Source organism: Podarcis erhardii, assembly GCF_964252035.2.
Source record: "Podarcis erhardii genome assembly, chromosome: 9".
In the NCBI taxonomy this organism is placed as follows: domain Eukaryota; kingdom Metazoa; phylum Chordata; class Lepidosauria; order Squamata; family Lacertidae; genus Podarcis; species Podarcis erhardii.
This window is the reverse complement of record NC_138512.1, coordinates 5,479,065-5,492,401: the sequence shown is the minus strand read 5'-3', so window position 1 is coordinate 5,492,401 and position 13,337 is coordinate 5,479,065. Positions and strand designations below refer to the sequence as shown.

At 45.3% G+C, this 13,337-nt stretch overlaps 1 protein-coding gene across 1 annotated transcript in view; it reads right to left on the bottom strand.

Annotated features, from left to right (window-relative positions):
* Window positions 1-11,897, bottom strand: part of CPZ (carboxypeptidase Z) — a 31,002-nt gene extending 19,105 nt beyond the window's left edge. The window contains exons 1-3 of the mRNA XM_081876289.1: window positions 11,700-11,897; window positions 1,398-1,427; window positions 524-898 (exon numbers count right to left, since the gene is read on the bottom strand). Coding sequence (XP_081732415.1) covers window positions 524-898; window positions 1,398-1,427; window positions 11,700-11,784 — 490 coding nt within the window. The 5' untranslated portion in view covers window positions 11,785-11,897. The remainder of the gene's footprint in view (window positions 1-523; window positions 899-1,397; window positions 1,428-11,699) is intronic.
* Window positions 11,898-13,337: the final 1,440 nt, after the last annotated feature.

The following is a 13,337-nucleotide window of genomic DNA, read 5'->3' as shown; positions in this document are numbered from 1 at the left end:
TGCCTCAAGGTGATGTACAATAAAAACCTTTGTCCCAACTGGACACCAAATACTTTATTTCATTCAGGACTGATTTACATGGACCTAAACTGATGTCAACCCAAGGTAGTTTTGTACAGGCTATGCCAGTAATCTGGTTAGTTTATTTGTGCATAAATTATCAGCTACATATCTAATTAGGTGACTGACATCTCCGCTTTCCTTCTTAAAAGACTGGCTGATTGGCAATCCAGATGACAAATGCATCATCTGATTCAACTCAGGTTGAAACAAGTTGATTTCAGCAACCAATATTCAATTGTAACAAAATGAGTAACTCAGTTGACTCCTAGTCCAAGTCCCTAATACGTTGAAATTATATTGGTAGGAATTATTCTGTAGGCTACAAACATAAATACTTCGGATTGTGGCCAGGACCTTTAGGCCTTTTATTTACAAGGACATGCCAAATTTCTAGGCCTGCTGACTGGATCTGATCGTCGCAGCCTAATATACAACATGCAGACATGGCTTTGGTTCTTACCTCGCAGCTTTGCTAATGGATCAAAGCATCCTTCCACTTCATCAACGAAAAAGCGATCGCAGTCTAAGAAATATGGCCATGCCATGTCAATTGCATCAAAGGCAGGAAGGCAATTTTTCCTCAGAGCTTCACAAACTTTACGACAAGGCTTAACAATTTTCCCCTCTTCACATTTTGGGGCCATAATAGAGCAGCCTAGAATCCTTAGATCAGGATTGCATTCTCCCTGCAGCAAGTTATGGAGCACACTCATCAAGATATATTCGGAGCTGTATTCAATCACTCCTCTGGACTTCTGATCCAGCAAATTAGGGAAAATTGTTTTTGAATAGGACACATCATTGCAGGATCCCAAGCTGATGTCCACACATGTCGCTGTAAGAAATCAGGAGATAAGTAAACAAATGTTTCTTGTTAAGTATTCTACCTAAAACAATCTAGTATTAAACATAGCACTTTCCTTGAATTTATTCATTAGTGGCTTGTCTGGAAACTCTTCACAGGACTGAGGCATCTAGGTTGTTTAGGGCTTTAAACATGTTGGCACATGGAATTGGGCCCAGAAGCAAACTGCATCCAGGACAGCTGTTTTAAAACAAGGGTTCCATGAGCATTATTATTATTATTATTATTATTATTATTATTATTATTCAGGAAGGTTAATAGTGATATCGCAAAGCACCCCTATGTTAAATATGAAGAGGTTCATAGATATGTTGGCCAAGGTCTTACATGGGGTGAAGTAATAGCATTAATTACTCTGAGTGAAATATGGGCACTTTTGTCTCTCAATGTGTGAGGAAATCTGGGAAGATTTTTCAGTATTTGCACATTAGATTTAAATTCAAAAAAGGAACAAAAACAGATATCTTACCTTTATTTTCTGATGGGGTTTGACACTGAGCTGGAAAACAAAGGTGGAGGGTGGGGGGGACAGGTTGTAATGAAATAAATTAAAACGTGACTGCTTCAAATTGCAGCATATTAGATAGAATTTTTACACACTGAAACCATTTTTACACATCGAAACCATCTGCCTACCCGAAAATATTAAATGTATAACTTCTGCTTTGAGAGTGAGTTCCGTGATTGGATGCCAAATCTGAATGTCCGTGAAAATGCAGAAACAACTTATGGTCTGTAACTAGCTCAGGAAGAACCCTCATCATCGGTTTGTGTAACTTTACATACCGTATTAAAGATTCAATATTGTAGGTTAAATCTGCACTTTAGTCACTAGGTGGCAATACAGACAGCAGCAGAGAGAGTTAAGTCATTTCCAAAACTCATTCACGGATCTCATCATTAAGTACTAATGCATAGAAAGTCCAGGGAAGGGGAGGGAAAGTAGATTGATGAACCAGAAAACATATACATTGGTACCTCGGGTTAAGTACTTAATTCATTCCTGAGGTCCATTCTTAACCTGAAACTGTTCTTAATCTGAAGCACCACTTTAGCTAATGGGGCCTCCTGCTACTGCTGTGCCGCCGGAGCACAATTTCTGTTCTCATCCTGAAGCAAAGTTCTTAACCCGAGGTACTATTTCTGGGTTAGCAGAGTCTGTAACCTGAAGCATATGTAACCCGAGGTACCACTGTAATAGACAGATCTTTAAAGGAGCCTTTGCAGCCTGCAAATTAACAAAACTGCTAGAGGTTGTGCTCACATTGCTTACCAACACCACAAAAAACCCTCCCTGGCCAACCCCCTCCCTTTACACCTCCCCCAATCTATGGAGATTGCCAGGATTTTTGTTAGGGGCAGGCAGGACTTGGGGGGGGGGCTTTGGTTAGAGGGGTCAGAACCAACGTGATTGGTCAGTTAGTTAAGTATTTCTATTGTTTTACCTGATCTAGGGGGGCAACTGCCCCCCCCAGCTACCCATGCCCCAATTCCTTCTCCTTACAGATCACCCAAAACCTGACCCATCCTTCACAGATGCCAAAGCCATGCCCAGATAATTCAAAGCACAATAAGACCTGCACCAGCAGTTGGTAGTTCCAGTAGGGTTGCCAAGAAAAAACCAGTATACCCTGAAAGTTGTTGAGGTTTTAGGAAGACCTCAACATTGTTGAGCTTCTTTTTAGGAAACCACCGAAATTGTTGTTGAGCTTTTCTTTACAAAAACGATAAAAACACGATTTTCCGATTGACTTGCCTAAGATTCAGGATCAAGCACCACCTTTTGGAAATGCCCCCCCCCCCATTGTTTGTAAGCCAGGCTCCTTGGAGTAACGAAAGTACAGAGAATTTATTGGCATATAAGTCTCATTTTGCTTTGTATTTACGTACTTAAGCCCAGATTGTGGCCTTATAAATATATATTGAATTTATTCCTTGTTGGCCAAGTTGTTGATATTTGTCATGTTTTAATTTACAGTGGTACCTCAGGTTAAGAACTTAATTCATTCTGGAGGTCTGCACTTAACCTGAAACTATTCTTAACCTGAAGTACCACTTTAGTTAATGGGGCCTCCCACTGCCGCCGGAGCACAATTTCTGTTCTCATCCTGAAGCAAAGTTCTTAACCCGAGGTACTATTTCTGGGTTAGCGGAGTCTGTAACCTGAAGTGTCTGTAACCCCAGGTACCACTGTACTGACATGGTCTGCATTTTGTACATTTGTATTTCCTATGTTCTGTATTTTGATGCTTTGAATGTTATCTGTTAAGTCGCTTTGGGCACAGTTCATTGTGGAAAAGTGGCATTAAAGTAAACTCAATCAATTAATTAATTAAGAGTTGGCGGCTACAGCAGTAGCCTTTCTCCTGAGGCCAGCAGAGCCACAGGAAGGCTTGCAAAAGCCACTCTGCACTGATAGGGCCTCCCCTTTTCTACCCCACCCTGCTTCTGTTTGCCCCCTCCCCTTACAGCTCTGCCCATAACAGGTGGGGCAGACCAGGAGAAGATGAAGAGTTTGGATTTGATATCCCGCTTTATCACTACCTGAAGGAGTCTCCAAGCGGCTAACATTCTCCTTTCCCTTCCTCCCCCACAACAAACACTCTGTGAGGTGTGTGGGGCTGAGAGACTTCAAAGAAGTGTGACTGGCCCAAGGTCACCCAGCAGCTGCATGCGGAGGTGCGGGGAATCAAACCCGGTTCACCAGATTACGAGTCTATCACTCTTAACCACTACACCACACCAGGGCACTGCTGTGGCCTTAGTGGCAGGGTAGGTGAGAGAGTGTCAGCACAGAGACTGAAGGTACATTCTTTCACCTTTGGTGAACATGCCCAAGGATTAAGACTTTCTGGGAGATGATCTATAATGAAATGAAAAAGGTATTTAAATATACCTTCCAGAAGAAACCAGAGGCCTTTCTCCTGGGCATGGTCGGCCAATTGGTGCTAAAGAAGGATAGAATTTTCTTTATGTATGCTACAACAGCAGCAAGAATACTTATTGCAAAGTACTGGAAGACACAAGATCTACCCACCCAGGAAGAATGGCAGATGAAGGTGAAGGAGTATATGGAACTGGCGGAAATGACTGGCAGAATCCGAGACCAGGGAGAAGAGTTGGTGGAGGAAGATTGGAAGAAATTTAAAGACTATCTACAGAAACATTGTAAAATTAATGAATGTTAGAAGGATGTTGGAATGAAGTTATGTGGTTTTAGCAGAAATGTTATAAGGGTTTAGGAAAAAATAGACTGTTAATTTGTGAAAGGAGGGAAAGTAAAGCTACATTATATTAAGATAAATTACAGAACAAAAATTGGAAAAGATGGAAAGGATTTGCTGAAATAGTTAACCGAACTAGAATACAAAAAAGGGAGGTGTGAGGAGGTCAAGGAAACAAGCAAATGAAAGATAAGTTATGGGAAGATTAGCTGTGGGTTTTTTTTCTTCCTTATTGTGATGTGTTGTTTTGTTTTTGTTCAATATGGTGTTTTTACTTTTTCTTTTTGTAACCTTTAAAATTTTAATAAATATTAATTTTAAAAAAAGAAAAAAGAGAGTGTCAGCGGAGCAGGATGGTCCTGGCCGTTCCTCTGCAGCTCGCCTGGGCTGCTTGCTCGCCTCCCTGCCTGCTGTTCTGCAAGTCATGTTGCACTTTGCATGGCCACCAGCTTTTGCCCTGCTGAGTATGTTATCTTGATATTCGAGTTTTAGTGTGAAATTGTGGCCTTACTTGTTGCAGGCCTCTGTGAGTGATGCATACTAGGGATAAGGAATGCGGGTGACGCTGTGGTCTAAGCCTCTTGGGCTTGCCGATCAGAAGGTCGGCAGTTCGAATCCCTGCGACGGGGTGAGCTCCTGTTGCTCTGTCCCAGCTTCTGCCAACCTAGCAGTTTGAAAGCACACCAGTGCAAGTAGATAAATAGGTACCACTGCGGCGGGAAGGTAAACAGTGTTTCCATGCACGGAGTTCTGTTGCGCCAGAAGTGGTTTAATCATGTTAACCACATGACCAAGAAAGCTGTCTGTGGAAAAACATCAGCTCCCTCAGCCTGAAAAGTGAGATGAATGCTGCACCCCATAGTTGCCTTTGACTGGACTTAACCGTCCAGGAGTCCTTTGCCTTGCCTTACCTTGGTAGAGATATGTTCTGAGTGTGCCCCAAATAACACGGCAAATTGGAGTGATTCTGGCAGGTTTTCATGTGCCCAAATGGAATTAACAAGGCTTCTCAAGGTCCCTCTGTGGCCTTGTTTCCCCTCAAAGAAGTTAGATGTGCAGCCTTCCCCCTGCCCCCACTTTGCCTTTTCTTTTCTTAGAAATGAAACCAGACTGATTGGGGAAACGCCCAGAACTCTAGAGGGGGTAGAGAGGTAGAAGGGATCGACAGACGTTTAATTATTTCCCCAGTGCACTGCAATCACAGTGTTTGCGGGGAAAGATGTTGAAGTAAATAAACAGTTGTTCTTCAGTTGGGTTGTCATTCTTGTACACAATCCATTTGGCTATGAAAAGCAAGCAGCTAGAGTTGACTACTGGGATAGCTTGCTTTCTTCCCAATCATTCTTCCTCCTACCAAACAATTAAACATCATTTCTTTCTCTTTCTCTTCTTCACAAAGGGTACTTTCAGAAAGGACTGAAAAGCATGATTTCCCTATTTTTTATTTCCATAGATAGAGATGATAGATAGATAGATAGATAGATAGATAGATAGATGATAGATAGATTTATAGATAGATAGATGATAGATATAGATAGATAGATAGATAGATAGATAGATAGATAGATAGATAGATAGATAGATAGATATAGATAGATAGATAGATAGATAGATAGATAGATAGATAGATAGAGATAGATAGATAGATGATAGATAGATAGATAGATAGATGATAGATAGATAGATAGATAGATAGATAGATAGATGATAGATAGATAGATGATAGATAGATAGATAGATAGATAGATGATAGATAGATAGATATAGATATAGATAGATAGATAGATAGATAGATAGATAGATAGATAGAGATAGATAGAGATAGATAGATAGATAGATAGATAGATAGATAGATAGATAGATAGATAGATAGATGATAGATGATAGCTAGATGATAGCTAGATGATAGCTAGATATAAAATCACCTAGCAAAAAAAGTCCCTGGACCTTTTATAGGAACTTCGTTGAGTTTCCTACCCAGGACTGCCACCTCCATCTCCCCAGTTTTCAAACTGATTTTGCCCATAACAAACTGAGGGAGAGAACTTGATTGCCAATTTAGGGTGGGAAAACAAAAGTGTGAGCTTGTAGGAGAACCGCTGTGTCTATTTTTTTTCTGAAATCTGGCAGTCTTCATCCCCTCAGAAGAGGGGGCCTTGTCTTCAGTTTTAAATTGCCTTTGGTTTGCATCTAATTCAGAAAAAAGTTGAGACTTTGGGCAGTACCCAACTAAGCAGCTATGCTAGTGTAACAACATTTAGCTGAACAATGTATTTTCCCTGTCCTCTTCTTGTGCCAAATTTTGTCCAAGGGTTCCCCCAACCTTCCGGAGCAGATTTTTTTTGTGGGGGGAGTGCAGGGAGTGGGGAAGTTACATTGCACAGCTAAACGTTATTGCACAAGCATAACTGTTCACTTGGATACAGCCCTAAAGATTCCATAAGCAAAAAAAACCCTGAATGGATCTGCCTGAAATCAAGCAGGTTTAAACCACTCCTTTGACAGCAAATTTCATCCACTTATGTGAAATGGGGGGATTAATAGCAAGTTTTATATCTCCCATTATAGTCAATGGGAGTGAAACAGCTTCAAATTTAACATATCAGAGCTGGACCCAAATACTGAATCAAAATGATACAGCACAGATTCAAAACGGGTGGAGCTCTTTCAAAACACAGCAGATACAAGGCAGATATTGTTGTCGCTGCACACATTTAAAAAATGGGATGTACATTCCAATGCTGCATAGCTAAATAAATAGTTTCTCCAGCTTTGTATTTCTGGAATTTACCCTGTAAGGAATGATGGATGGATGACAAATAAACCAACAGAAATTATCTCTGCACATGGAAGGAAACTTTCTCTAAAACATAACCCTAGGTTAAACTTAACCAATCTAACGTTCCAATATGATTTGTAGCGTATCCCAGATTGCTAAAGAGATTGCAGGATATGTGTTACATACCTCCACCTTTGGTGGGAGTGCCCCCTGGTTTAATTATTTTGGTTGGCAGTTTTCAAAGAAATTGAATTTACTGTACAGTGGTACCTCAGGTTAAGAACTTAATTTGTTCTGGAGGTCCGTTCTTAACCTGAAACTGTTCTTAAGCTGAGGTACCATTTTAGCTAATGGGGCCTTCCGCTGCCACCGCGCAATTTCTGTTCTCATCCTGAAGCAAAGTTCTTAACCCGAGGTACTATTTCTGGGTTAGCGGAGTCTGTAACCTGAAGTGTCTGTAACCTGAAGCATCTGTAACCCGAGGTACCACTACATTCAGTTTGCCCCACAGCTTTCCCTTTTGCCTTTGTTTGAAGGTAGTAATAATGACATGAAATCCAATAAACTTTAAATTCTGCAAGCCTTTCTATAGTCCAAAAATAGAAAACGTTATATGGCCTCTATATTTCCTCATGACTAAATAATGTTTGGAACTTTGCTTTTCTAGAAAAGATAACTTAGCATTTAGGGCTATTAATGGCACTGCAAAACTGGTCTCTTTTCATTCTGTATGGGAGGAATTTATCTTTTATGCAAATACCTATCAGTTGCATCAAATGTTACCTGCTGCTTCCCTGGACTTATGGAGCATGTGGTCCTTAAAAACGGACTGACATTATTATTATATTATTGTTATTGTTATTACTATTACTCTTATTATTTGTAACTTTCATGTACCCTTTACATATGCACTATTGACCTGAATCCAATATCCCGTGTTTGTGATCCAGAGTTCTTTTGTTTTTTCTGATAAGCTTATACAAAAATCCAATAAAAATATTAAAAAATAAAATAAAATAGAAATGATGGATGGACATAATGCACAATGGTAATTCCTACAGCTGGATAGAAAGGAAAAATAAACAAAGAAAAGGAGGCAGGTTTTCCAACTTCCTCTCCTTTTCCCCTGACGGGGCCTCACCATGCCTGGCAACATGACTGGAGCCTGTGTCTGCCACTGAGCTGACCCAGCGCTTAGAAGTAGAGATGGGGCTCTTCTAACTGCTCCTGCGAGCTACAGCTGGGGCCTTGGCTACCACAAGTCAGTTGTGGATAGCTCTGGCCATGGCTGCCACCCTCCTCTTCTCTCTGACAGTAGCAGCCCCAGGTAGCCAGATGAACCACATGTAATGGGGGGGAGCAGGGCTGGCCGGGGCCATCCTGCCCCTTGGCATTTTGCTTGGGATGCCCTGCCTCCTCCTCTTCCTCCTCTGCAAGCATGCCATAGCACCACCACTGTCTCCTCCACAGCTGTGCTATGCCGCCACCACCACCAGCAGCAGTGGCAGGTCATACCGGTGCCAGAGGAGCCAGCGGGGGGGTGGGGTGCACTCACAGCAGAAGAGGCAGCACACCACAGTCCTCAGACCCACATTTGCTGTCTGGAGAGCCCACCTCATGTTGCCTCATGAGTGGGTGGGCCAGCTCTGGGTAAGTTGCTCCTGGGCCTTAAAATAGCAACTCAGTTTACAGAGATATATGGAGACAGTTTTGAATAAACTGGGGGTGCTATGGATATGTGTGTAGGTCTTTTGTCTTAAGGGATGGAGGTGCCACCAAAATTTAAATTCCAGTTTTTAATTTTGAAATTTGCACCCATATATACATTAGCATGTATGTTTTATGCAAGTTCGTTTCCTCTTTTTGGTGATGTTTATCCTCCTTGTGGGACACAGGTGGCGCTGTGGGTTAAACCACAGAGCCTTGGGCTTGCCAATCGGAAGGTTGGCAGTTCGAATCCCCACGATGGGGTGAGTTCCCATTACTCTGTCCCTGCTCCTGCCAACCTAGCAGTTTGAAAGCATGTCAAAGTGCAATAAATAGGTATCACTCCAGCGGGAAGGGAAACGGCATTTCCGTGCGCTGCTCTGGTTCACCAGAAGCGGCTTAGTCATGCTGGCTACATGAACCGGAAAGACTGTCTGTGGACAAACGTCAGCTCCCTCAGCCAGTAAAGCAAGATGAGTGCCGCAATCCCAGAGTCGTTCACGACTGGACTTAACTGTCGGGGTCCTTTACCTTTATCCTCCTTGTGGCAGTGCATAAGTGGCCACTCTAGGTCATTGGCTGGCTGGCTGGATGAATGAGAGAGAGAAAATCCATCTAGACAAATGCTCTTGCTTAGTAGGACCTCTAGATCTGTCAGTGCAGATGCAATTTGCTTTGGCTTCCTCCACTGCTGTGGAGTTGCACTCCTCTTGAAGAATCAGGTGTGCAGCTAGGTAGTGTTCCTGGACCCAGGTTTACTCCTGAATGCTCAGGGAGCTGCTGTGGCAAGGACTGCCTTTGCCCAGCTGAGACTGGTACACCAGCTTCAGCAATTTGTAAAGAAGGCAGATTTGACCATGGTCACACATAACTGAGTCATATCAAAGAGTACTGTAATGCTCTTCATTTGGAGCTACCTTTGAAGAGTGTCCAGAAACTTCAGCTGGTTGCAAAATGCTGCAGTCGGACTTTTGACTGATTCCAGATACTAGGAACATGTGACTTCTTTGCTAGATCTTCATGACCTGCTAGTCAGTTTGTAGGTCCACTTCAAAGTGCTGGTGACTTAGGACTAGGATACTTGAAGGACCATCTCCTACCTTAGGAATCTGCCCATTCCCCAGCGTCATCAGGATAGCCCCTGTTTCATGTCAGGCTGACCCTGCAGAAACAAGGCTGGCCTGAGACATTTTGGCGCCTGAGGTGAACCACAAGGGAAGAAGGGGTGAGTGAAGATTTACATCAGGAACATGGGGGAGGAGTAAAGATCTACATCAGGAACAGGATGGGGAAATCAAATCAACCTTATCCAACAGTTGTGGGAATCAAAGGCCATGGGGGGTAGGGCTGGGCAGAGAAGAGGCCTGCTCTGAATCATGCTGGATGGACACAGAGCCCAGGAGAACCCAGCAGGCAGCCCCCCATCATTTTCTCCCTAGGGGTAGGAGACCAGCAGCTCCTCCAATTTCCCCAAGAGGCCACTGTAGAGGCAGCATTGGAGGGGGGGGGCTCCAATGAATGTGCTGTAGCCATTGCTACCACTGTGACGGCAGCAGTGGGCGATGCATTCCTTGGACGTCTGATCTTTTGCCCCTGTGGGTCCTGCCGCCTGAGCCAGTCACCTCACCTTGCCTTATGGATGGACCAGCCCGGCCCTAGAGAGACAAGTGGCCACTGTGAGCAGGAGTACCTTTTTCCAGGTTAGACTGCCATGCCAACTGCAGCCCTACCAGGATACGGTAGGCATAGAGCTGCCTTGGAAAACAGTGAAGAAACTCCACCTAGTTTATATGATGGCTAAAAGACTGTTAACTGAATCTGATCTATCTGAGCACATCATATTGTTTTGCCATCTTCACCAGCTCCCAGTCAATTTTTGGCTCCAAGTCAAGGTGCTGGTTTACAGAGCTTGATGCTTGATAAGATGCCCATCCTTGCACCAAGCTCCTCTCCCGACTCTTGCTAGGAAGCCAACCCTCCCCATTGGCTCAGATTGCCCAAGGAGGCCAGTTCAGGGTTGGAGCAGGTTCCTTGGCTCTGAAAGACCCATGGGATGCCACGAAAATATGCCACGAGGGACCCTGCTGCCTGCGTTGCTGGCCCAAGCCTACCAGCATTAAATGTCAAGGCTGGGATCAGTTCCCTGGCTGCTTTCTAGGGGCAGGTCGTGGAAGTGGGTACAATGAAGGGAATCATTTCCCTCCCCCAAAACTTTTTGAGCCGCTACAAATGCTTCCGAATATTTATAATAATAAACAGAAAGAATGGAGATGAGTATCATACAGGAGGAAAAAGAAGGATCTTTACAGAGTTTGCCAACCTGGTTCTGAAAACCTGGTTCTTGAAGGCAGCGAGTAGGAGAAGAGAAGATGAGCAGAGCCGCCCCCCCCTTTTAGCCCCCTCTTTCTGCTTCCTCCAACCGGGAGCTGAAGTCCCCTTATGGCTTCCCAGGGCCCGATGGAGGAGGCACCGGGGAATGAAACTTACTGGTTTTAAGGAGCCCTTTCCTCCTTATCTCTTTTGAAGGGGGCCACGCTCAAAGTTAAATGCACAGGAGACCCAAAGAGCGCACACAAAATTACAGAACAAAATAAAAAAATTCCTTCCAGTAGCACCTTAAAGACCAACTGAGTTAGTTCTAGGTATGAGCTTTCGTGTGCATGCACACTTCTTCAGATCTGAAGAAGTGTGCATGCACACGAAAGCTCATACCTAGAACTAACTCAGTTGGTCTTTAAGGTGCTACTGGAAGGAATTTTTTTATTTTGTTTTGACCATGGCAGACCAACACGGCTACCTATCTGTAACAAAATTACAGGCGAGAGACCGTCCCCTTTGATGAGTGAGTCTGGCCAAGACTCTGTTCCTGGAAAGAGGAAATCTCACGTCTCTCCGCATCCTCCGAGGCTTCCAGCCGCTGCAGGGACGGTGCGATCCTGCTCTGCTCTGCAGGAGGAAGCCCTTGAGCCGGCGCTTCCATGGCAAAAGCACCCCCGGGTGGCTGAGCCCCCCCCCCAGCTCCCCCTCTCCCGAGGCGCCGCTTTGTGGCTGATCGCCTTACCTTGAGCCCCCTGGCCGGGCTGGCAGGCGGGGGCGGCGGGGTGCAGGGCGCCCACGAGGGCGCCCACGAGCAGAAGGAGCCACATGCCGGGGCCCTTCGCGCGTGGCCGACGCCGTGATGTGGCAGCACCGGCCAGCGGCTCCTCCACGTCGATGGAGCCACACGCGCGCGCTGCTCTCCGGCCAGCCGCGAAGGGACCGAGCGCGCTGCAAGGGCGCGCCCGCCTATTATGGGATATACGGCGCGGGGATCGGGTTACAGCGGCTGGTATTCCTGGGTGGAAAAACAGATTTATAGGAGCCTCGGGCTGGGAAGGGGAATAGGGAGGAAGCGGGGGGTGGGGGGCTCCTTTTTCTCCGCCAGGCGCGCACATCCTGCCAGATCTGGCCGCTCCAGGGACGGCCCCCTCCTCCTTCTCCCGGAGCGAGCAAGACCCCGGCAGCACGTTTGCTGCTGCAGCTGCTAGTGCACCGATGCTTCAAAACCAGCCCCCGCGACCACCCACCCCCGACTAGCACGTGGGTCAAGACCCAGGGTCAAGGCATCTTTCGGCCAGCCTCCCCCAACTCTTCGCTTAGCGCCCAGGGAAAGGTAGAAGGAAAGGCGGCAAGAGCGCACCTGTCCGGGGATCCAGCCAAGCCAACCTGGAACAGAAGCTCTGTTCTGGCGACCTTGTTTAAGGATACCGGCCCCAAACTAGAGGGCTTCATTGCTATTTAGCAGGGTGGGGGCCGGAAGGGGTCCTGGAATGTGGAAGGGAACAAAGGTGGCTTTTCCCTCTCCTGGAATATCCTCAAATGCCATGGCTTTATTGGGTGCACATTGGTGCACATTTCTCTCATGCCCATTCTGAGGTTCTTTTTACTAAGTTTTGACACATTCCGTTTCTGCAGCATCCAACTGTTCTGCGTGGATAGGCGGTCCAGGTGACAGACCTCAGGAGCTCTTTAGGGGAAATGGCACAGGCTTGCCCCGTTTTCTCTCTTAAAAGCTCTAGCCTCCCAACCAGCCTCTTTCCTTTCTCCACACAAGAAGTCAGTCAGTCACAGAGCTGTGGGGGAGATGCTTTTCTGGAACCAGATGATCTCCATGAGTCACAGGAAGTTAAATATTGCCCCACTCAGCATTCTTTGCTCATGCCCCTTCCTGGGAAGTTAGAACTGCCAAAAGGGAGACTGGTCAAGTTCTGAATGTGATCTTTTCAGGAAGAGTAACGCCAAACAGAACAGGCTAGAGCAGGCATAGGCAAACTCGGCCCTCCAGATGTTTTGGGACTACAAGTCCCATCATCCCTGACCAATGGTCCTGTTGGCTACGGATGATGGGAGTTGTGTCCCAAAACATCTGGAGGGCTGTGTTTGCCTATGCCTGGGCTAGAGTCTACCCCCCCCCCAAGACAAAGTAGAGTTACCTGAATGAAGCTTCAGTTTATCAGCATTTGTTTGTTGTAGAAACACACCCTACTTTTACCTTTAATGTTAGGGACTTCAAGGTTCTGTAACATGGCTCCCCACAAGCAGTGTAATACAACAGACACAAACAGTAAAATATTTATTTGTGAAGGAAGTAGACTAAGATTCAGGTCTCCAAAGTGCTGAAACCCTATTAGTGTGGGGTTTAGAAGCCCCCTTCCCCATT